Source organism: Schistocerca cancellata, chromosome 1 (assembly GCF_023864275.1).
Source record: "Schistocerca cancellata isolate TAMUIC-IGC-003103 chromosome 1, iqSchCanc2.1, whole genome shotgun sequence".
Taxonomy (NCBI): Eukaryota; Metazoa; Arthropoda; class Insecta; order Orthoptera; family Acrididae; genus Schistocerca; species Schistocerca cancellata.
This window is the reverse complement of record NC_064626.1, coordinates 260177698-260203400: the sequence shown is the minus strand read 5'-3', so window position 1 is coordinate 260203400 and position 25703 is coordinate 260177698. Positions and strand designations below refer to the sequence as shown.

Genomic DNA, 25703 nt, shown 5'->3' with positions numbered 1-25703 from the left:
TCCAAAGAATGTATGAAAACTATCTAAACTTGAAAGGCATCTATCAACTAAACATCCTCTATGTGTCGAAAAGTCTTTCGATTTCTATCAAATCAAGAAAAACATCTTCGAAACAGATCGTACCAAGTACCCGAGTTTCTTATCTTCGCTAACAGCAGAGAAGAGATCAGCAAAAACCACAAAAGATAACCTCAAATCCTTGGCATCCTGCCTCAGGTTGTTTAAAACTGTATATTTTATGCAATATTTTTAATGCATCTAACTGCAAACACATTTGTTTTAAACAGTAACTTTATCTAAAATGGTTGATTTGTCGAACATTCCGATGATTAAAAATTGTTTATTTCAGTCTTATGTTCTGACTACATCTTTTATTCTTCATTGATATAATTGAGAAATCCATTAACTAGAGTTACTAGAGCAATATAAAAGCCTTTCATGTTTCTTTTAGGAACTGGTTTCCAAAAATTGAGGGAGGAACCCAATGGATCAAAAATCCCTTTGAAAAAATTTGTTTAAAGAAATTGAAAATGTCGTCGAGTGAAGAAGCCTGATTAACTGGAGCATCATGTGACCCGACTGTAAAATCTATTTTTAAAATAGCACCTTTGTTTTCTTTCTGGATAAGCGTTTGGCAAGAGTATCTAGCAATTGCCAAAATTCCACTGAGACGCTTGATGGGCGTTTCGACAACATACCAATATGGGTGAGTCCTTTCAACTTTACTTTTTTTGAAAAATAAGTCCAGGAATGGATTCAATGTAGATAGCGGTTTGGGGTTAAAGTTAATATTGATACTCTTATGCGGGAGGAACAGAGTCAAAAATCCCATTGAGTTCTCTTGAATGTTGACCACTTGATTTTGAGTTTCAATAAACTTGTGACACCTAAGTGAATACAAGAAAAATCTTTTCTTTAGGAAAAAAAAATGTAAAATTTTTCTGTCCATCTCATATAGTGTTTTTACTAATGAGGTCTACTGATACATGTGCACATGTTACATAATGTATATCTTAATCATGTATATATGCGTCTATTTGTGTGTGTTTGTATTTTGTACTTGCATATTTAGTTACTGGTCCTCTAAGGTTTTTTTTACACACGAGACAGTCCACACAGCGTAACAAGCTGGGAACCGCTGCTCCAGAAGTATTCTCACTGCTCTTACCGGAGAGTCATCAGCGGCAACAGCAGCAGCGCGTAGGTGACGACCATTGAAACGAAGTTCGCGTGAACGCGTTTCTCGTCTTCCAAATCCAGTTGCGCTTCGTACAGTCCCTGTGGCTCTTCCCTGAAACAAAAAAACTGCTAGTTCAACGTTCACTTCAAAAGTAACAGCTATTGCAAACATTTATGCCACATTTAATCACGCAAGTTTGTGAAACAGTGGGCACAGAAATCGAATCAGTTCGTTATTTATCCTGGCATGTGGCGGAACAAGATTTTTCTTTAATGCAGTGGTTTTTCTGAAACCTTAAATCATAGAGAAAAATGTATTTTTTTAAGACTTTTACAAGCTGTATTAATATACAAGTACATAGAATAATATAACCCCTTGAGATGTTCTGTTTTACTCATGTTCAGTTGGTTTATATGAAACAGAAGAACAGCACCGATACGCATTCATTCCAGATCAGCTTGAATCCAGTACTTACCGAACTCAGTGAGAAAACAAGAACCCAGTTATCAGTAACAAAAAGTTTATGCTTTTTTTAGTCCTTAAATGCTGCCACTAAAAGTAACAAAAAAGGCAGTTGTGACTTTGCTGCTAACAACAGACGCTAACTAGCATCATTCGAAGCATAATTTAAGCTCATATTCTAGCAGGAAAGACCCAGTGAATAAAGTAAATAAAAAAACTATGAAAATCATCTCCCTCTATTTAAAACAGAAATATATGGTGGAGAAACACAACAATTTTCTTGACCTGACATCCCGACAAGACCTACTTCAGTCCTGATTTTGCAAAATACTGTTACGAGCTTGGCTCAAATACTGAAGTAACGCTATCTGTTAGCTCAACATGTAAATTTAGCCTCAATTAGTTTTATTCATGTCAGAAAGTATATGTTGACAAGCTCGTCTCATAGATGGCGTTGCACGTTGCATATCCTGTACCGACGATGCAAGTACCTTCTAGAACTAGCACTATTATTCGAGAAAATACCAGACTTCTACAGTAGTGCGGGGCTGGTACTAATTAACGCAGCAGCACACGGAAGAATCAGGCAGTTCCCGTTTGAAGAGAGATCTGATAAAGACGATTCTTTGTAAACGTAATATGAACAACGAATGCAAGTTAGTAATGTTTGAAGTGCTTACTGCAGGTATATAGGGCGTGAAGTATAAAGTGAAGTGTATTTCGATGACTTTAAGTGTTATTGTCGGCTGCTTACCGTCTAATAAACTTATCATAGTTCCTGAAAATGCCTAAGTACGGAAAGAGAAAGTTTCACATTTCGGATGATTACATAAAATACTTGCTGAAAAATGTGAAATCTCTCGAAAAATACGGTGTACGAACTACTTCTGTCGCAACAAGTTCCATGTAATTGTGTTCTAAATAAAAAGTAATTATATTAAATAAATTGTTTACATCATTTCTGCACCCCCATCTCAAGGTTCCAGCTAGATATGCAACCCTATGAAGATAGGTTGCTTATATGGCTTGAGTCTGATGATTGACATGACAGGCTTTTGACTTACCTGATGAGCTCATTCGCACCGAATGATCTCTTCAGATGATGTTTTCTCCCGCAGTCAGGGCGACGGCATTCTACTAGAAATTATATTTCTATGAAGTGCCCTGAAATGGGCGTTGACGACGCATACCTTTTGTTGATTTTTAATCCAGAGAATGGAGTACCATACTTCTATCGAGTGACGAACGAAGCGTTATACGTAAATCGCAACCCCTGACTGAGCTCAGGTGTACAAGCGTTTCTTTAACATTAATATCAAGATTCTGTGCAGCAACAACACGTTGTTTTATGTTTACGTACAGTACTGCCACCACCACACATAAGTAGTATGTTTGGTGACAGAGGCGCTTTAGGCCGGCCAGTGTGGCCGTGCGGTTCTAGGCGCTTCAGTCTGGAACCGCGTGACCGCTACGGTCGCAGGTTCGAATCCTGCCTCGGGCATGGATGTGTGTGATGCCCTTAGGTTAGTTAGGTTTAATTAGTTCTAAGTTCTAGGCGACTGATGACCTCAGAAGTTAAGTCGCATTGTGCTCAGAGCCATTTGAACCAGAGGTGCTTTAGACACGTAAACAAAGAGACATAAGCCCCTTAGCTGTATTTTTCGTGGTCATATTAAGCGAAACAGATGAGCTATGCCTCAACTATTTCGCATTCGCCAAGAATGATACGTGGCAACTATGTACGATATATTGAAACTTGAAGCAAAGTTCCGGGACTTGGCTCGTGATACGTTCAGTTTCGCTCTGCATGTCCATCCACAGGCCGGTACATGAAATTTTGGAAACAACTGAAACGCCGTGAAGTGTGCTCATAGACAGTTCTGTCAAGGAACAATTCCGAAAAAGCGAAAGAAAATGTTACCGTCGTCATCTACAACTGTTTTCACCTACGGAGACACGAGGTGAACGAAGAGTCTATGGCGTGATATCATTTCCCATTATGCAAATAAGAAAACAGGAATATATATACGAATCTGACGACATGCCGCTAAACAACAAAAAAACACTACGGCTGAATTAGTAGTATCAATATGGCGTTTCTCATTTCTACACTTCCCAAAAAAAGGACTAGTTCTGGTTACCTCTCTCTAGGTCACGCGCACACACACACACACACACACACACACACTGAGAGAGAGAGAGAGAGAGAGAGAGAGAGAGAGAGAGATTCGATAAAGCAAGGGGCAAGGGAAATAGCTCAAAAATGGTTCAAATGGCTCCAAGTCCTATGGGACATCTGAGGTCATCAGTCACCTAGACTTAGAACTGCTTAAACCTAACTAACCTAAGGACAGCACAAACACCCATGCCCGGGGCAGCACTGTTCCAGACTAAAGCGCCTAGAACTGATCTGTCACAGCGGCAGGCCGGGAAATAGCTAAAGCCATTAATTTGCTGATGGTCAGCCTTTAAAAATGCTTATAGTAGATAAATTCAGTACATTCCATTCACTAAGGAGCCGGTAAACATATTTTCCCTTAGAAAGAAAATTTTCCCCAATCACAGTACTACATTGCTCAGTACAATTTTCCTTGTCTAAGACGGACGACTATTATAGTGCTCTGAGGACGTTGTTTTAGCTTATAGATATTTTCCAGAACACTTTTCGAAAAACGTTTATTAAGGATAACTGTAGGTGGCGCAGCTGCATACTTGTAGAAGTTAATTTTTATTAATTTACAAAACTTGAAGTTGACTATAATGAATTTGAAATGTTCATAATTCTGTGTCTAAAGGTTTTACACACTTCGTATTTCTTTTAAATAATTCGCAACTATGCACCTTCGTATCTATGAGTGACGCTCCTAGGATTTTATGCAAAGTGTAACGAACGAAGAGTATAATCAGAGTTGAGACAGCTAGTTATTGAACTGTATTACTCGTGCTACAAAAAGGTTTCAGAGTAAAGGGGAAGATACGAATCTTCAGAGACGAGTCACAACTGCAGGCGAATCGTTTTTCACCTGAGGAATATGTAGCGTTCGCGGGCTGCGAAATTACTGTTGCTTGGGAAGTACAGGCAGTGACAAAAGTATAACGTATTGGCCGTCAATCGTCTTTATGTATTATAGATGCTGGTGAGGTATGTGAAGCTGATCTCAGATAAAATCATTGCATAACAACTGGTGTTCTATGTTTACGTGCAACGTCCAGCACCCGCAAGAGACAACGTGTAACTTTCGTTATTTTTCTTGATAAATACATTGTGATTATAGAAGACGAAGCATTAGCTCTGCTGTTAGAAACCATACAGTGCACAATAGCTTGTCTCTGAGGAGTACTTGCTACGGCATTCGCTCGAAATGCTTCTTCGGAAACACTGAAATCAGAAAAGCCACACAGGACTAACCCTGTAACAGTGTAACTGTATCCTCTAAATACAAGTCGAGAAAATTGCGCAGGTCGCAGCTGTGTTTAAGAAGGGTAGTAGGAGTAATCCATCGAACTACAGACCTGTATCATTGACGTTGGTTTGCAGTAGGGTTTTGGAGCACATACTGTATTCAAACATTATGAATCACCTCGAAGGGAACGATCTATTGATACGTAATCAGCATGGTTTCAGAAAACATCGTTCTTGTGCAACGCAGCTAACTCTTTTTTCGCACGAAGTAATGGCCGCTATCGACAGGGGATCTCAGGTTGATTCCGTATTTCTAGATTTCCGGAAAGCTTTTGACACCGTTCCTCACAAACGACTTCAAATCAAGCTGCGGGCCTATGGGGTATCGTCTCAGTTGCGCGACTGGATTCGTGATTTCCTCTCAGGAAGGTCACAGTTCGTAGTAATAGACGGGCGGCAAATCATAGAGTGAAACTGAAGTGATATCAGGTATTCTCCAGGGAAGCGTCCTGGGTCCTCTGCTGTTCCTGATCTATATAAATGACCTGGATGACAATCTGAGCAGTTCCTAGGTTGTTCGCAGCTGATGCTGTAATTTACCGTCTAGTAAGGTCATCCGAAGACCAGTATCAGTTGCAAAGCGATTTAGAAAAGATTGCTGTATGGTGTGGCAGGTGGCAGTTGACGCTAAATAACGAAAAGTGTGAGGTGATCCACATGAGTTCCAAAAGAAATCCGTTGGAATTCGATTACTGGATAAATAGTACAATTCTCAAGGCTGTCAATTCAACTACGTAACTGGGTGTAAAAATTACGAACAACTTCAGCTGGAAAGACTACATAGATAATATTGTGGGGATGGCGATCCAAAGGTTGCGTTTCATTGGCAGGACACTTAGAAGATGCAACAAGTCCACTAAAGAGACAGCTTACACTACACTCGTTCGTCCTCTGTTAGAATATTGCTGCGCGGTGTGGGATCCTTACAAGGTGCGATTGACGGAGGACATCGAAAGGGTGCAAAAAAAGGGCAGCTCGTTTTGTATTGTCACGTAATAGGGGAGAGAGTGTGGCAGATATGATACGCGAGTTGGGATGGAAGTCATTAAAGCAAGGACGTTTTTCGTCGCGGCGAGATCTATTTACGAAATTTCAATCACCAACTTTCTCTTCCGAATGCGAAAATATTTTGTTGAGCCCAACCTACATAGGTAGGAATGGTCATCAAAATAAAATAAGAGAGAGCTCGAACAGAAAGTTTTACGTGTTCGTTTTTCCCGCGCGCTGTTCGGGAGTGGAATGGTAGGGAGATTGTGGTTCGATGAACCCTCTGCCAAGCACTTAAATGTGAATTGCAGAGTAATCATGTAGATGTAGAGAATCTCATAGTTACGCCAACTCTCTTGGTGATTACTTTTTTTTTAATTTCCGAGGAACAGAGTGAGACTAAGAGATGACAACAGTAAGCAGATTCAGAAGGATTTAGGTTGCGGTAGTTGGAGATGTACATCGTCGCACAGGAAAGAACGGCATCAATCCAGTCTTCGGACGCCACAGCAGCAAGGAACAACGTAATTCTATGGTTACTTTACGACGGATTTTGTGTAAGAAATATTATGGACACATGCGACTGTCTTTATTAGATCGGCTAACTACGCAGTAAGTTAGCTGGAAGGAATTCTGCTACGGAGCCAAGGTTGAAATTCAATAGTGTTGTAGCAAATCGTTATCGGTTGCACATGATGTGCTATCAAAGCATTCTTTCGAAATGCGCAGTAAGCTACGCTCTGTTTACTGGCGTGCAGTATTCCGAGTCGTTGTCCTTGTTATCAGCTCTGTCTGAGATAATGAAGCGTGCGCAATCGCTAGTGGAAAAATATGTGTGGCGCCGAATTACTGTGGAATACACTTGTTTTATGATGCTGACTCAGGACTCTCCCGCTTTCGTATGACACATATGACACCTTTGAAGGTGTCTGACCCCACAATATGGCGCTGCTAGCCTGCTACTTCGCCGTTCGGAGTTGTAGAGGTCGTCACTAGGCGGCACCACTGCGCAGCGAACTTTCCTGGGCTGGCCTTGGCGGAACAGTACTGCGCAGTACCGCCATAGTGGGAAATGCGTCAGCTAACTACGTAGCAGGACGTCCTTACAGAGAGGGTCATAGTCCGAGATTGATTGCCAACCTACTGGTCAATGACAGCTTCTGGTATCTCATGTGCCTTCCATTAACGAAGCACAATAACATTAACGTTTTGGAAAAATAATGTGTCGCGCAATTGCGCAATATATTTTGTTCCTAACCCACCTATTCTTCATCTCATAAAATGACGTTGTTTCACAGAATGTGTCTTCCGGTTCTCAAGCACATTACAGCTACGACTGAAATCTCAAATTTTCTTTAGTTATTTTTTCCCACAATGCATATTTTACTTGTCTTCTCATTTAAGGAAAGTAATATTACATCATGGAAACGGATTCGTATATTTCTCCTTAAGTTCTGCACAGTTAGACTAAAGTCACTAGCCGATTGAATTGACGACTGAACTAAAGTCATTGAGGTTTAATTTTAAAGCGTGTCACTTTTCATGTGTCGTGCTAACATAATTTCTCCATTCCTGCGTACACTCGTGTGAAGTACAAACTGAGTTAATATTTTTTTTTTCAAGATTTCCCTCATTCGTCCACATTTGAAGTGATTCGATGTGAAGGTTGGCTAATTATTCTTAATATTATCCTTTTCTCCAGCGCTCCTGACGGAATTTTGCAGAACAACATCCTCTTCAGAAGGAAAAAAATACATTGGTGTTACATTGCTGGCGGATAAGAAATATTTTATTTTTTGTATGTTATCTACTGAGAAAAATAGGTCGAAAATTAACAATAATTATAATACATTATGCAAGACAACATTGTTGACAGTATCAATAATACAACCCTAATTTTATTAGCGTAAAAGAATCCCATTCTTTATGACGTGAATAATGGATCACTGTTCTCTGAGATTGCTGTATTGTTTTTCGTTATCGTACACATCATATTCTGATAGAGGTCGTCATTGGTTTCTGGTAATGAACAGTTTGATGAACTGATATATTTATTGTCAGTTACGCATACTTCTGTGTCTCGCTATACCGTTTATCGTTTTATTTAGATAGTTGGTCAGTTTCCACGTTTGTATTAGACTTTTAGCACACCTCTTGTAATTTAACTTAAGCATTTCATAAGAAAATAGAGAACAAAGATAAAAGTACTTGGAGAACCAAATGACAGCCATGAGCTGGACATGTTGGTATCACATTTTCTTGTGCTCAACGAAGCGACAAACATCAGTTTGTTTGCAAACTGTGTGGCGTTCATTTACTACAAAGATACGTTTGTGTCATGTTCCACTTTGTCTCTTCGTCATTATTATAAGGCTCATAAAAAGAGTACATGTCTGATATTGGTAGTGAATGAAGTATCAGTTGGATGCTTGGCTCATAAAAAGAGTACATGTCTGATATCGGTAGTGAATGAAGTATCAGTTGGATGCTTCAGTACGTAACTCTGGCCACTATGCATCAAATGGTTCAAATGGCTCTGAGCACTATGGGACTTAACATCTATGGTCATCAGTCTCCTAGAACTCAGAACTACTTAAACCTAACTAACCTAAGGACAGCACACAACACCCAGCCATCACAAGGCAGAGAAAATCCCTGACCCCGCCGGGAATCGAACCCGGGCGAGGGAAGCGAGAACGCTACCGCACGACCACGAGATGCGGGCACTATGCATCAGCAATAGCGATGCTTGAATGGCATGAGTTGGTGGAGTCCCATTGACATCCGGGATTACCATTACCACCAATGCCATCCATGTTACCACAGAAGAAAGTTCATTTTTCGATAGAATGTACAACAACTTCCAGGTGAGACGCTTCAGTAAAGGTTTGTCCCACACTCTAAAGGTAATTATGCAAATCTCTGCACGCTCATATGAAGATGAACATGAAATGGCTGAAAATTAGATAATGAAAATAAACCAATATTTTATTATGTACCTGCTTACAGTTCTCAGTAACAATAACTTATCAGATATATAGTCACAGTACACAAAACAGTCAAAGAATAATGTGATTTTCTAGCATTTAGGCATTCTAGACTGCTGTTAGCATCTGGCTCATGTGTCACTTGCTAGATCATCTAATCAGAATTTCTGTTTAACTTTCCTCGGTCTTAAAATGCAGCAACTGTATTCGGTAGGACGGTATTAACGGACCTCAGTTTAATGGCGGAGTTACTTAACCTGTGTAAACTCTCGGAACGGAAATCATTGGACAGGCATGATGAAATGGTGTGCAGGGCCTCTGAGAGCCAGGACTGGGCACGGGAAGAACGTATGATTGGGCCCCATGTCAAACATTGCAACCCAATTTTATTGTTATTTTAAAGAACGTCTGACATGATTTAAACATAACGCAATCAGTGGAATATTGGAGACACAAAATTCTCATTGGAGTGAAGTACAGAATAAATATAATTTCTTATTAAAATGCTAAACAGATCTTCGCAAGCACCTATAAAAAGCCGCAAGCGAAAATTATTTTTCAGCGGCCATATCCAGGATTCTATTCACAACAGAGATAAAGAGTCAAGAAAACCCTTGACCCACCGACTATTTGTGTACCTGACGAAGAGGGGGCTTACTGCAAATGTCCTTTATCAGAGAGTCAAAATTCAAACACTACATTCTTTCTCCAGGCCAGACAAAGTGAGTAAATCGGTTGATTCTTTTGCATTACATGTGGTCTAGGGAAGGCCTTAGGTTGCTTATAAAAGCACCATTCGTTCAACGGCGGTTCCTGAGAAACCCCGAAAAACCACGATCTTTGAGTACGAAAAATGCCAGTGGTGGGGATGGAAAATTCTATAAGTTCTACAGATGGCTGATAGTTGTTCTTAAGATGACATTACCGGGAACTTCTAAACAGTTTTCGATAACCAGAGGTTGAAAGTTACTAAACTTAATGCGGGAAACCGCAAAAACCGGTTTTTAGATATTTTTGCGTCATGGTTGACAAGAATCTAAATAACGAAATAACAAAAAGTTCATGTTGTTACTGTACATTACTCAGACATACATCTGTGATCCTCATTTTCCCTGTATCCGTTATGTAGGTATATCCGAAAAAACCTGTTTTTCAGGTGTACCAATTGCGGGGATGGTCACTTCCGTAATTTATATTGATGACATATCGTCGAAAATTTTACCATATGTTCTTAAGATGATATTTTCGATGAACTTACGAATCTTTTTTCGATATCAGTATCCTTTACCAAGATCCGAAGTTTAAAGTTGTCGTACTGATGCTATAAACCGTGCACACAATATCAGGTCTGAGGCGTAAATGCAGTTTTAACTGACGCAGTGAGCACATGACAAGGGTTCTAGTGCCATTACTAGGTTCAAAGTGACCAATCCACGTTTTTATTTATCATTTTGTCACCAATAAAATTTTATGAACAGAGGTATCTGTAATTTACACATTATGCCTACACAAATATGGCCAAAGTGATACTGCAGTAATAAAAAAAGGCTAAAAAGGGTCTTAACATGCCTGAAAAGAACGTAAATCGAGTGTCAAAGATTAGGTAAAACTGGAAATTCTGTAAAATATTTCTACTAACATTTTTACTCTTTTACGATACAAATCATAAGCTGGGCGCTTTCACTGAATTGAGAAAAACAATGAAGCAAACAATTTTGTGTTAACCTTATGTCATGCCTAGTTATTTGGCGTCTTTGTGTGTCCAGATACATAAATGTGTCAAAGTATACAAATAAACTTTCAAAACTTTAGCGACCTATAGGATTCGTTTTATATAAGCTGCATACGCTCCTGTAGCAGGAAAAAGAAGGAAATCTGTCGAAAAATGCTGCTGTCAGAGCACAAAAAGGCGAACATGTACCTCCTGAAAAGATTCTGACAGAAAAATAGGGAACCAGCTGTCGTAATCCTCGGTCCGCCTTCCTCACCAAAAAATTTGGTATGTGATCATTTTCCCTTATTTTGTGCTGAAAGAGAGTAGCAGAGAGATACTGACAATTGAAGAGAGAGGAGACAGTGATGGTGGGAGAGACAAAGTGTCAGTGAAAGGGAAAGATAGATTGATGAAGACAATGGCAGTGGGAACCAAAGAGAAAGGAGGTACTTATGGTCTGTGAGAGACAATAGTAGTAAAAGAGAAACAGAGAAAAATGCATGGAGGTAAAGGCAGTGAGAAGAAAAGAGAGAGGAGACAGTGGCAATGAAAAGCAGAGATGAGTGGGCATCATTCACTGGCTTGGTGGGGTATGGACCCTCCCAGATCGGCGAACGTGAGTATTAAGGAGGGTACATTTTGGACCTAAATTTTAAATACACGTGTATAGCGGAAATTAAGTTGGATCCCTACCCCACCAGAATTTCTGAAATACTGAGAAATGGTGAAGACAGTGACAGTGGCAAATAGACAAAAGGAGACAGGAAGTGAGAGGAGGGACAGTGGTAGGGGATATACTGTAAATCAGTGGCAGAAAAACGAGACAGCGTGAGAAAGACATATATGGTGGTATTGAGAAGAAGATGCTGAGTATGATTGATTCACTACAAAGAGAGTCTGTGTAAAAGAATGTAGAATGTTATTTGTTAAAATAACACAAATATGTTCGCCAAGGCAAAATTTTTGACGAAGAAGGTGGAATAAAGATTGAGGCAGCTGGTTCCGCACTATTCTGCCAGAGTCTACTCAAGGGGAACATATTCACCTTTTTGTGCTAAGGCAGGAGCATTTTTTTTTCCGCTGGTTTATACTATGGTAATGTAGGTTGCACGAGGTACTGCCGCCGGAATTCGAACGAATTAACATTTAATACTGTCACATTAGGTTGAATCAGAGTGTGCTGTAGCATACACACGTATATCACTGAGCCATCACTGACAGCACTAACTTCAGTTGCTTGTTGTATTATAGAACATGTGAACATTCGAGGAAGTGATACAAACTGTGACTTGTCATTGCATTGTATTTAGAAAGTGGATGCCCCTGAAGGAAGTTTATGAACAGGTGTATCAAAGTAACTAGTCTTAATTTTCTGATATCGTAGAGGAGAAAAATGTAAACGTTACCAGTACTTATCAGTAAAACAGTGTCTGCAGCTTAATTTTCTGCCTCCAGTATGTAATTTCTTTCCAAGCTCATTTTCTGTATTCACATTTCTGATTTCCTCAGAATTTCAATCAGAATTAGAGTAGACTGCCGTAACTACAAACTCAAATAACATTTATAAATATGTTTCTAATTTTCTTTCCATTTAATTATAATAATTCCATAAAAAGAAATCGATTAGTAGCACACCTGTGTGATGTGCTGTTGCTAAGATGATGCTCTAAATTCCACACTCGTTTTGCAATGAAGTCTTTCTAGCACTTTTATTACAATATGCAACATCCTTCACTGCAGTGGAAGCTCAAAATGACGCATAACTGGATATTGCTTTATTGAGAAAAATATTTAATTTCATGCCCTCTATTATTTTTTAAAACTAGTAATAGCTATTATGATACATATCTTATCATGTTCTGTCACACTCAAAATTATTTGGAAGGCAGTAAAAAAAAAAAAATAGACGGCAATCATGTCTCCAGTTTCGCATTGTGTGGTTTGAAAGAACTAACACACTAGTCAGATGAATATGAATCGTGAATGAGTGTGCAAAGGTTAAATATGTCAAGAAAGAATACGAGCGCCATAATGTTTTCATGAAGTAGGAAGCTGAAAGAACTCAGATAAATTAGTTTCAAAAGTAGAAGACTGTTACCAGGGGTCCAAGACCACCACAAGTATGGAACTTGAAGATAGCTCAGCCATAGATACAAGGGAAGGGAGAAAACTGGTATGACTTACAAGTTTGACTTCAGATGCTAATCAATAATGAATTATTGTAAAATGTATGTATGCTCCATTTCATTTTATTTTTTAAATTGCTTTATTTTTCTTTCACCTGACTTTACAAAATACTAAGTATTATACTGATTTTTACATTCACGAAGTAGCTGATGCCATTAACATTATGATAGTAGTGTTCTGACTCCACTTGTTCCTTGGCGTGCCCACACATTTCAGTAAACAGACATAAGTGCATTCACATGTGAACTCCAACGAGTTGTGCAAAGGGTAGAGTGATATCACCTGCTTGACTATAACATTGCCAGTGTCGCTTTGCAAACCTTTTACTGAGGAAATTTTTGAATCAGAATATCAGAGTCTAGTTGCATTGCCAAATTACATTCAGTTGCCAAGGTTCCCTAATCTGCGAGACATTTTTTATGCATAGTTGATTCGAGACAACTCTACAATCACTGGAAGAACATAAAATATGCGCAAAGCTGCGAAAAAAAGCTCAAAATTTTAAGCTTGTGCGTCTTATTCAAGAATTCCAATGGTTCTAAAGTCATGTATTTTAAGGTTGAAGTATGATTTGTTTTCAAATATTTAATTTCATCTCCTAACTCTGTCATGACGTCATTATGTTATTCATTGATAAATAATTTGCATACCTCAGTGATGTGATTGACAGTCATCTTTGAGTATTTCCATAACCCAAATGTTTAACCTAAAATCTTAAGTATTTCATTCTGCATTTTTAAGTTACACACTAGACTGCCAATAGTGGCATAAATTACACTTATTTCGAATAAATTTTCTAAATTCACACCTGTCACATCATTCTTGATTTCATCATTCTTCTTGGAACCCACCTCTGGGTATTCAGGATTGATATTAATTACACTGGCAACAAACAATTTTCGATCAGTGAGAATGGCATCCCAATAATCAAAAAGATATGTTTATTCATTTAATAAGCTCTCAGCGTGTCCTATCTCAAGATCAATCATAGTATTTGAGCTTGTGGCAATTGCTTCTGTAGTCCACTAGTATTTGAGTTTCTTTGTAAGATTCTCTGATTTTGCTCCCATTATCAAAACCGTGTCTACGGCATTCATTAATAAGAAAAGAGTGTTTTACAAGTGTTGATCGAATTAAATATACAATAGCAACTCTTTTTCCTGATTACAGTCTACAAATTCCAAAAATGATTTATCTATTTCAAATTTATCAATTATCTTCTTGAAGTAATACTAACACAGGATAAATGTTGTGTGATTTGAATCAGGAATTGCATCAATAGTAACTGAATATTACTTCTCATTTTCTCTCTGTTCCAAGCTGGCACCTATGAAATGATGGCACAACAAGAAATAAATTTATTCTGAGCATAACTTGAAGGATTGTGCACTTGTAACTGCCTTCCAGGTTCTTGGTAGGCTCTGGCCTCGCTAATGTGTTTTACAAGAAATGGATCAGAGTGCTTAAGAGCTCTAATATCCTGAGGAAGTTTCCATTGTTTGGATCTCTTATTTTCTGAGCTGAATCGCTGAAGACCAAGCCTCTTTGACGAAGAAATAATCACATCAAGTAACATGAGAGTTCCCACGTAGGTTGGCTATTGTACAGATGAAAAAAAGAAAAACATTACCTCTCAGCTTGGTCAATGAATCTTTAGCAAGTCAATTTTTTCACTTTTCCTGTTCTTCCAGGACAACTATATAAACACTGTTAAATACATAATATTTTCTGTACACTCGTTTTTTATGCAAAATCTTATTGTGATGGAATCTGAAGTGCCTTGTCTTTGAATGGTGGCGGCAAACCTACTGAATTATAACAATGTGTCGCAGTTGTTGCCATGTGCATGTGTTGGGGAAATATTTTTGGTAGAATTTTCAAGGAGAAATCGCATTTTCAGTTCCATACAACATGGTTTTAGAGCAGGATATCTAAAGAAAATATGGCATATGAAAGATTAAACACCAATTGAATTGTGTGTTAGTTTTAGTGTATTATTTCTAAATAAAATATATTGCATTCGAAATTAAGCAGAAATAGAACTGTATGCAAATTGGTCTGCATGACTCATAAAACTGAAGAACTGAAGTGGAAAGAAAGTGCTAGAATGGTTATGCTGGTGCTATGATATGATACAAAATTTATGATATGATACAAAATTTATGTTACAATAGCAGTCTGCTATGTGCCAAAATTTGCACCCTGGATGATTTGAGCTCTTATGAGACCGACCTGAGCCTTGGGCACTGAGGAATTTGCATCAGTTTACCTCCCCTTAAAAATCCATCTACCAAGCACCTTGCCCTATGTTACAGGTGCATATCCAATTTCTTACCCTGTAGTCCAGGGGTAGGCAATGAGATATATAATACTGCATACAAATGTATGTTTAAAAATTTTTGAGCCAACGTAAATCTCCATATTGCAATTCCATTTCATCTGCCAAATTTTTGAAAAGTCTAAAATTTTTTAAAAGTCTAAATTTTTTGACTATCTTCACAATAGGTTTCACATTTTCATTCAAATTTAAAAGCTCTCTACACAGATTCTGCTGTTGTAAAATGCAGTGATATGTTAAAAACTGTGGAACTCTTTTATCTCTTCAGCAGTGAACAAGTTTTACAATCCCTTAAGGCTGAAGCTCCATGTGCAGTAATGCTTAAAGCTTGCGGATCGCTATTTTCTCAGATATGATGAGTTGCTTTGCGGTGAAAAAAGAAAAAAAATCCTCTACTCCTGTACAGCTTTTCAATAAAATTACTTTCAAAAGTTTTTCTTCGGCAGTAAAGTTACCAAAAATAATCCTTAATAAAACTGGCAACTGAGCAGTGCCTATTGCATCGTTAGACTCATCTACTTGCATTGAAAAACAACAATACTCATCCAAGTCTGTTCTCAACTGAGAGAAAAACATCATTGGACATTATTTCAACTATTCTTTTGACCAATATTGCTGGAAATCGAAGGGATTCGAATCCCACCACTATTTAGGAATCGTTTTTGAAATTCTGGACAACTCATCAGCAGCTTCTCGAAAGGCTTCTTCTACGAATTCACTGTCTTCAAAGGCTTTCTACATTTTTGTCAATACATTCGAAACACGATAAGAAGGAAGAGTGGTAGCAACACTGTTGTCTACTGGTTCTGTGAACAAATTTCGGCGAAAACTTAATTGTTTTGTAAGTTTCGTGAGTTTTTCTTTTCCCAGTTACAGTGTAAAAGAAACTCGGCATTCAGCCTTTGTCTTTTTTCACAAATGTAATAGTAACTTGACATAATAAACAAATAAATTTGCCGTTTCTTTCTGTCACGAAAAAGTCATGTTACCATCCGGAATGAATATGATAAATTTCACGTTTCTTTGATATACAACTTATTATGCGCGAAGTCTTTGGACTACGCTTTATTTTCTTAATACAAGATCACGTTTTAAAATCTTAGTCTTAAAATCTTCCTGATGACTGAACATGACCCTTGAGATAACATTCACTTTCTCGTGGAGAACTGAGATGACGTTCCCGCACAGTGTGTCAGCATTTATGGATGTTCAGCACTGACAGCACAAACAAACTATTTACGACCACAGAATACAGATTACTCAGGGAAGTATTTTGGGACCCTTGCTGGTTACGTTGTATATTAATGACCTTGCAGACAATATTAATAGTATGAAATTACAATGAATCGATACCTTTAGCTGCTGACAGGCGTTGATAAATATCAATGGGGACATGTTTGAAGGAACAGGTACGGGAATTGGTAGATTGACTGTCGCGAGTAATGTGTATAGTGGGCAGAGACACTACAAATGTAGTGTATGGACAGTAAGTTAGGAATGTGGTTCTCACAGGGAGCGTGCCAGAGATAAGACCCTGCAGCCGCACTATGCTCTGTGTCCTTGGTGGCTCAGATGGATAGAGCGTCTACCATGTAAGCAGGAAATCCCGGGTTCGAGCTCCAGTCGGGCTGTCCCCGTTGATATTTATCACGGCTGTCAGCAGCTAAAGGACTGGATTAATTGTAATTTCACTCTTCGAGAGGTGCAAGATCACCAGTGATATATGTTCTTTCGGACATGTCTGAAAGAACAGACATGTCCGAAAGAACGGATACCATATTCATATAAATATTAATATTAATCTCGCTCCTTTTGGAGATGATGTAGTTATCTATAATGAAGTACTGTCTGAAAGAAGCTGCATAAATATTTGGTCGGATCTTGATAATATTTCAAAGTGGTGCAAAGATTGGCAACTTGCTTTAAATGTTCGTAAATGTAAAACTGTGCACTTTGTAAAACGAGAAAACCTAGTATCCGATGATTATAATATCAGTGAGTCATTGTAAGAATCGGCCAGTTGACACCAATACCTAGATTTCAAAATTTGTAGGGACATAAAATGGAATGATCACATAGGCTCAGTCGTGGATTAAGCAGGTGGTAGCCTTCAGCTTATTGGTAGAATACGGGGGACGTGCTGTCAGTCTACAAAGGAGATTGCTTACAAATCACTGGTGCCACCAGTTCTACAATACCGTTTAAGTGTGTGGGACCCAAGCCGAAAAGGACTAACGGGACATGTTGAACGTATACAAAGAAGGGCTGTACGGATAGTCACAAGTTGTTTCGGTCCGTGGGAAAGTGTCACAGAGGTACTGAAGAAACTGAACTGGCAGGCTCTTGAAGACAGACCTAAACTATCCTAAGAAAGTCTACTGACAAAGTTTCAATAAACAGCTTTAAATGATGACTCTAGGAATATACTACAACCCTCTACATGTCGCTCATATAGGGATTCTGAGGATAAGATTAGAATGATTACACAACACACCCAGAGACATTCAAACAATCGTTCTTCCCGTGCTCCAAACTTAAATGGAACGGGAAGAAACCCTAGTAACTGGTACAATGAGGCGTACCCTCTTCCATACAATTTACAGTGGTTTGCGGAGAGTAGATGTAGATGTAGAAACTCGGGTGAAATCCATACATCAAAATTTAACGTGCAAGAGCGAAGTGTGGCATATTGAAACCAAGTGAACAACTGTTTTCGAAGCTAAAGGTGAACGTATAGTTTTAGTTTGTTTTATAAACTGTGTATTTTAGCTACTGCGTTTACCTACAAGTAATCAGTTGTTTGATGTGCTGTAAAAGTTTGAGGACAAATAATAAGCAGTAGGTTTTACGATTTTCTTACTGGAAACAATAAAAATATATTAAACAATGAAAAATACTGAATGTAAATGAAACAAAGCTGCATCACCTGCTGGAGTAAGTTTTTCGACACAGGTTCTACTTCTCCTAAAAAAAACTTAAAAACGACTTGCTTCGCATTTGTGTACCCTCTCCACTCCCGTATATATGTCCTCTGGTTCGTGCCTGAGGGAAATCATTGATACATAAAATTAATTTCTTTCATGACTTATAGTGTCATACCACAGCTTGTTGATGAAGTGTCTGTTTTTCGATATGGGAAATTGTTGCTGTGATACTTAACTTACACGTACTGGGTAGCATAAACTTTGAAGGGTTTGCAGTGAAAAATGTGGTCTCTGGCTTCTCTGCCTTTGGTTCATTTAAGGTGATACATTGCTGTATACTAAATGCAGCTAACATATCGTAAATCTTACCACAGTACGAACAAAATGGACGGACAGGCACAAGGGGACCACGCACCGCGCCTACTCATCACCAACTACGTCCATGTTTATGCTATACGCGGGGCTTGGTGAGAAATGAAAGTCGCACACATGGTGGCTCCAGGTGGCTAGGCATGCCATTTAGGGTAGCACAGTTCATAAGTAGTGAGGGGTACCGCGAGTTCGAGTCTGCCTATGAAAAAAGCTATTTTATCTCATATTTTCTATTTTTACGTTACTTACATTGCAGAATAAATAGCAATAATATTTAATATTTTGTATTTGTTAATGATTTTATAAAAGGCATGAAAAGCAAAGGCAAACAAAAATTTGTGATTGCATATGACTTTATAGGCAGCGATTGTAAGCTGAACATGAGAGCTTTTTATATAAAATTAGATGTTTTCATTGTATTACAGTTGATGACTAAGCTTATTGGGCTGATATTTATCGTAAAAACAGCGAAAGCCGTAATTTTCTTGGCCTGCTGCTCACGTTATAAACGTTTCATTAAAATTGCACGATTGTTTTAAAGTATATATAGAAAAACAAACATGGCTTATGTTAATAAAAATGTTCTCTCTCATCGCTTGGCAGCAGACCACACGCAACGCATCATGTCACCAAACGTTGGTGAACACAGCGAATCATGGACGGTAGAATGTACTATGATGCACTCTACTCGGGATGTGATTTCCTTTTTTCTCTCGATGAGATAAGAGCAGCTTTGAAGTTTTCTGATCAATTTCTTTACCTGGCGATGAAGACAAAAAAAAAAAAAAATGGCTCTGAGCACTATGGGGCTTAACTTCTGAGGTCACCAGTCCCCTAGAACTGAGAACTACTTAAACCTAACCACCCTACGGACATCACATACATCCTGCCCGAGGCAGGATTCGAACCTGTGATCGTAGCGGTCGCGCGGTTCCAGAATGAAACGTCTAGAACCGCTCGGCCACTCCGGCCGGGCATGAAGACAGACATCGCGTGTTTGCACTAACGGAGTACATTTCGGGGAATCAATTTTACCACTGCACTATGACAGTCCTTTTTAATCTTGAAAGATCTCGTCTAATTATGGATTTGTTTTTCCTCCCGACGAGTCAGTTAACAGAAGAAGTTTACTGTCTTGTAGTTAGGGCTTCAACATATCAGTAAAATTTTTTTTTAGTAGAGTTTTATAAGCTTACAGATTTTGATTAAATAATGACGACATTCCTATATTTTGCCTTCACCTTTCCTTTTCATGCCTTTTATGCAAGTATTGATAAATACGATATATCGATGATTAGTTCAGTCTATTTTCAATGTAGTAACGTAAAAACGAAAACAAAAAACATAAAATAAAGATAAAATTGTTTCCGCAAACCGTCTCTACGCTGCGGCTGTTTGATTTCCGTCCTACATTCTTTCCGCCACGCTAAGCGCTGGCCAGAGACTACGCTAACTTAGGTAAATGACTAATAGCTCTCTCGATCCGCACCAAAAATACTATTATTTTCTAAACGCTAGGCCGTATGGAGCACCCCCTTCTGTCAGTCTCATTTCTAGCCAGTCACTGTGTATGCCATACATTTGGAGGAAGTCTGTGACGAACAGTAGACGCGGTCTCCTTTTCGGTTGTCAACAGTTCGTGGAAATAAACTGTGGTTGCGATTTATTTTAGTACTTATTGCTGAAAGAAAATAGTGATGAAAAGACATTCTACACCAACAGTTACACAATAGAAAAGTTGAACACATCCCATACTTAGGACAATATTTGAGAAAAGTTTCTTTACGGCACTTATCAATTGTAATTTATTAAATGAATATGATTCAAGTTACGTAATATTTTAGAGTGAACTGAAAGCTCTGGGCATGATTGAAAATATCTGCGTGTATTAAATTTTAATCAGCCTGCTGGCTTCATTTAAAGCGATATCTATACGTTACTTTCTCAGGTTGAAAACATGAATGAAAATTCTATCACTGATGCCAACAATGAAACACCTGTACAATGTTCAGTAAAAGCTGTCTCCGTTGGAAGTGAAGTTTATTTATCAGTTCACGGTCCCAGAAAAGAAAAATGGAGGAGTAAATTAAATTTACTGCAAAGAAAAAACCGTTATTTACAGAACAAAATAACTTCATTGTCATCTGAAGCTAAAAGCAGTGGCTGTTCCCAGTTTGTACATGTGAACAGTAATTAATTTAAAAGCTCATGTGATAACATTTTTGTTAAAGATTTATCACATTTTGTTATTTCAGCGTTTCCTTCCGTAACAGTTTTCATTCAGTTGACTAGATTAGTGCTGATTCGTAAGAACATCCATTTCGAGCCGTTGTAATAAGCAGCTATCATTACACGTTTTCTCGGTTCCGTATGGTGTCGAGCGCAACGCTTGGTTTACACAAATCAGAGGAACCGCCCTATACTTTTCTTTCTTTAGATTATCTGTTACGTGTTACAATGTACTCCCTACGTCTATTCCATGCACTACTGCATCGAAGAATTTAGTAGCTCATGAAACTCAATGACTTCTCCTGACATGTACCGATCCAATAATGAACAAAAATAAATGAAATAGCAAGTTTATTGTGGTCGCCATTTCCGCAGCAGCCAAAATCTACTGCAGTTTATAAATGAAATAATGTAGCAACGAGAGGCGTACAGTTGACGGCTGACTGAACTAATGCGAGAAACATGATTAGTTATGATTAACACCGAATGCAGACGTTAGGCATCGCAAGGAGCTACATTAGTGAGGAGCCCGAGTGATGGGAAGATGGATTTGTGGATGAAGGTGAATGTAGTGGATAGGGGCCAGGCAAAAATGGAAATGAGCGTTTGGCGTCATTGGCCGGGAGGCCCCTTGCGGGGCAAGTCCGGCCGACTTGGTGTAGGTTTTGTTACATTCGACGCCACGTTGGGCGACGTGCGCGCCGGATGGGGATGAAATGATGATGAAGACAGCACAACACCCAGTCCCTGAGCGGAGAAAATTCCCGATCCAGCCGGGAATAGAACCCGGACCCGCAGGACGACAATCCGTCACGCTGACCACATACATTTTTTTTTTTTTTTTTTTGCATTTTGTTCGTTGTTGATCGTTGTGTTTGATCATTGAGAACGTCACATGAGATCCGGTCAAGTTCGCTTGTTGATCCTTCCACTCAGTTTTTTATTACAGAGGCCAACCAGCTGTCTGACCGAACACGGTGAGCTACCGTGCCGGCTCCCACTCAGCTATCGTGGCGGACAGAGACCAAGTAGTATGGTGCAAGTGTGAAGCAAGGCAGTCGAACGAGGCACAGTGGTGGTAAGAACGTGGACTCGCATGCAGAATTCCTTCGAAAAAGAGTCAGCCGATTTTCTTTTTAACTTACCGCCTTCCCTCGAATCAAATGATTTGTGCTCCATCTCTAAACACCTCGTCGTTGGCGAGACAAACTTTAATGTCTTTATTTTCTTCAGGGCAATACTAATGAAGAAAAGTATAAGAAAAAGTCCCTACCATAGTTAAGCGCAGTAGGAAAGTTTATTTGTGCGCGTGTGCGCGTTTCGCGTGTACCCATGATTACATACATCTTTCTTTAGTAATTTGAAAGAGTGTTTACACAAAAATTAATAATACAACTCGGACCTGTACAAATTTCATCAAAGTTCCATCCTGAACCATAAACGCCATATATTGCACCTGCGGCTACTTCGAAACTGCAAAACCTCTGACTCTTAATCTCTTTTACAATTTGTGGGAGACTGCGTACAGATGAATAAGGGAAAGACGTCAAAAGAGCAAATAAAGAGAGGGCGAAGCAAGACTGACAGAATATTTACGCCGACTGTAGTTGAAATTTTACAGGAACCAAGTGCGAGAACATTAAAAACAAATATGAAACAAGAGGAAAGAAAAAAAAAGTTAAGGTCGAAGTCTCGTTGACGGTGAGGTCATTACAGACGGATCACAAGTTCGGATTCGGAAGGAAATCGACAGTATCCTTTTCGAGAGAACCATTCTGGCAGTTGTAAGTGAGTTGGGAAAACAGCAGAACAACCGGGCCAAACAAGCTTCTAAGAAGTTGTTATTTGTTCGTAATAAGGTCTATTGATTTACTTAGTCTTTATTACGTTATGTTTCTGCTTGTACCTTTACTTTTAGTTATTATTTGACATTGACGTACATTGGAGAGATATAGAGCATGGCAAAAAATTACATAAAATGTCTGTGTCATATGACTGTCACACAACGAAACTGAGACACTGTAGGCTAACTGCGCGAAGCTTTGTAGCAGGAGCAAGTGTGGGAGCTTGCCACTGAAAGTATGCGTTACTTGATCTACAGCAGCGAAAGGGGAAAAGATGCGAGGAAAACACCTAGATAGATCATGGGTCCTTCATAACTGACGTCACAAGAAGAGTTATAAGCGATTGACAACACACAGCGACAAAGGTAATTTCAGAATTAAACACAAGATTAATCAGATCCGTATCTTACGTGGCAGATTCAACTACGTCTACTGTGGCAGCAGAGAGAGAAACTGTTTGGGCCCCCTTAGACTAGTGGTGGTTTGGTAAATGCGTAGTCTGTTTTCTCGATGTACAGTGATGTTTGATTGGCAGTGATTTACGTGTAAGGCGGCGACTTCTTTACCTCATAACATAGAGGTGGTTATAGTGTGGTTGCTCCTCGGGTGTTGTGTATTGTTACGATCCGAGGCAGCGTCAGCCCTTGTTGTAACGTGTTGCCCACAGCACTTGATTCTGATGGCGGAATTTCTTCCAAATATAGATACATTCTCGACGCAATGACAAGTAGAATGATCAGTACCTAGATAAGCTCGGACAGAAGGAAGGAAAGCAGGGCAGATTTTGTTTTAACGACCCACCATCCACCAAGTCAGCGCAGGCGGAGCACAAATTCTGCTTGGAAAAAATTCAATAGAATATCAGCTGTCTCCTTTACTAAGGAACGATCACGATTTAGGAAATCCACGGAAAGTCCACATATCGCTAGCAAACGGGGATTTGAAAAGCCATCCTCCCCAATATGAAATTAGTGCCTTGACCATTACGCCACCTCACTCGGCCTTGACATGTCAAATGGAGTATATCATGCGTCAGACACTCTCAGTCTGATCTCGATCAAGTGCGTTGATGTCGGATGTCTTGTCAGACTATCACATATGTGTCGGATGTGTTGTCAGACTCTCACACCTGTGTCCACTCCAATTTACGATGACCTATGACTCAATCACTATGACGACAGAAGTGCAGACTCTCCGTCACAATAGCCATCATTGTTTTTATTGTACATGAGAACATGAGAGTGTAAAACACTGAAAACTATTGCAGTTTGTATATTTGTAACGAGAGCTCTTATGTTTTTCAGTTGTGGGTTTAATCATTCAACGAAGTGATGGATAGCATAATGTGTGTTTCTAATTAATTCAACAATTGCTAAGAAATTGTATAAGTTCTTGCACTTAACGAAATCAATAAATTATGAAGACAGTAATTGTGTGAGAACACATTTCTCAACTCACCAGTATATTCCAAAAGCCTTGCTTGTGAAATGGAACGGTGCTAAACTTCAAGGAGATGAGAACATGGACGATTCCTTTATGGAAGGAAGTCGGACATCAATGTTGATCAGATTAAAGGCACAACAAAAAAATGTTCAGATAGCTCTAAGCACTATGGGACTTAACATCTGAGGTCATCAGTCCCTTATACTTAGAACTACTTACACCTAACTAACCTAAGGACATCACACACATCCATGCCCGAGGCAGGATTCGAATCTGCGACCGTAGTAGTAGCGCGGTTTCAGACTGCCGTGCCTAGAACCGCTCTGCCACCGCGGCCGGCAAAGGCAAAACAAAGCGTGAGAGTTGCAATATACTAAAAGTGTGTAGAAGGAAATAAATTTCTGTATATTAGAAGTACGTTATTGTCATATCACGTATCTGTGTGTGGTTCGTTACAACAGAGATTAGGTATGTTGGCATTATAAACACTGTTGAACAGAGATCAGGGAAGAAATCGAATATCTGTTATTAGATGAACCATTGGAGGCATTTATTACAGTGACTGTGTGAAACTGCGGCAGTACTAAATCAGTGATCTAGGGGCAGATCAGAATGTGTTGTAAAACCTCCCAAACATGCGCCTCCCAAATGTGTATTGAGTCTGAAGCAATAATAGACACCTGTAAATATTATCACTTACTTATTAGAATGCATTCTATATTATGCAGTGCTCTTATTAACATTTCTACAATTCATTAAAACTATTGTAGTGAATTTATGTGCGGTGTCGCCCAACGTAATGACATCTAGGAAACGTAAGGAAACTCATCTTGTTGGAGTTATTACATACGTAAACATATGGTTTCTTCTGGGTGGGCACAACAGCCTTGACATATTGAAGAGCTTTGGAAACACTTGTCACAGAAACGGAGAGGTTGGCCGACTTATCAACAATCAGTTCGAAACAATGGCAGATGGAATCACAATCGCAGGCGAGGACATTGGTCTCCAAGAAGTAATCACGGTAATCGGCGTAACTTTGATAGGAATGACAGGTCGCCGAGTCATGCCAATCCAGTAGAAATTGCTGAATTGTGGACAGCTGGCCTGCAGAATAACGTGCTCATCGTGGCCGAAGCAGGACGTTCTAGGAACTGACCAGAGACTTGTAAATAACGAAAAAATACCCATGTCATTATAGAAACGTGTTGCAAGAAGGAATATTGAGAAGTAAGAGTGAAATTTTTGTTGTTGTATATGCAGGGAACAAGGCAGCTACCTGTATTCTTTAGTCCGTAATTTATATTTAATATTAATTACTTTCATTGTGGTTGGCACACAGTTCTAGATACATAAGGGTTTTCTGATGATTTTTCGTCTTATTACTAATCGTGTAGATGTTTTTTTAGGTATTTAATGTATTCCCTTGAGTCAGTTTCATTAAGTTTGTTCAGATGGTTCAAATGGCTCTGAGCACTATAGAACTTAACATCTGAGGTCATCAGTCCCCTAGAACTCAGAACTACTTAAACCTCATTAACCTAAGGACATCACACACATCCATGCCCGAGGC

At 39.1% G+C, this 25703-nt stretch overlaps 1 protein-coding gene across 1 annotated transcript in view; it reads right to left on the bottom strand.

Annotated features, from left to right (window-relative positions):
• LOC126168752 (G-protein coupled receptor 83-like) overlaps positions 1-25703 on the bottom strand; it is a 187306-nt gene that overhangs the window by 20827 nt on the left and 140776 nt on the right. The window contains exon 4 of the mRNA XM_049920587.1: positions 1169-1291. Within this exon, the coding sequence (XP_049776544.1) occupies positions 1169-1291 (123 nt within the window). The remainder of the gene's footprint in view (positions 1-1168; positions 1292-25703) is intronic.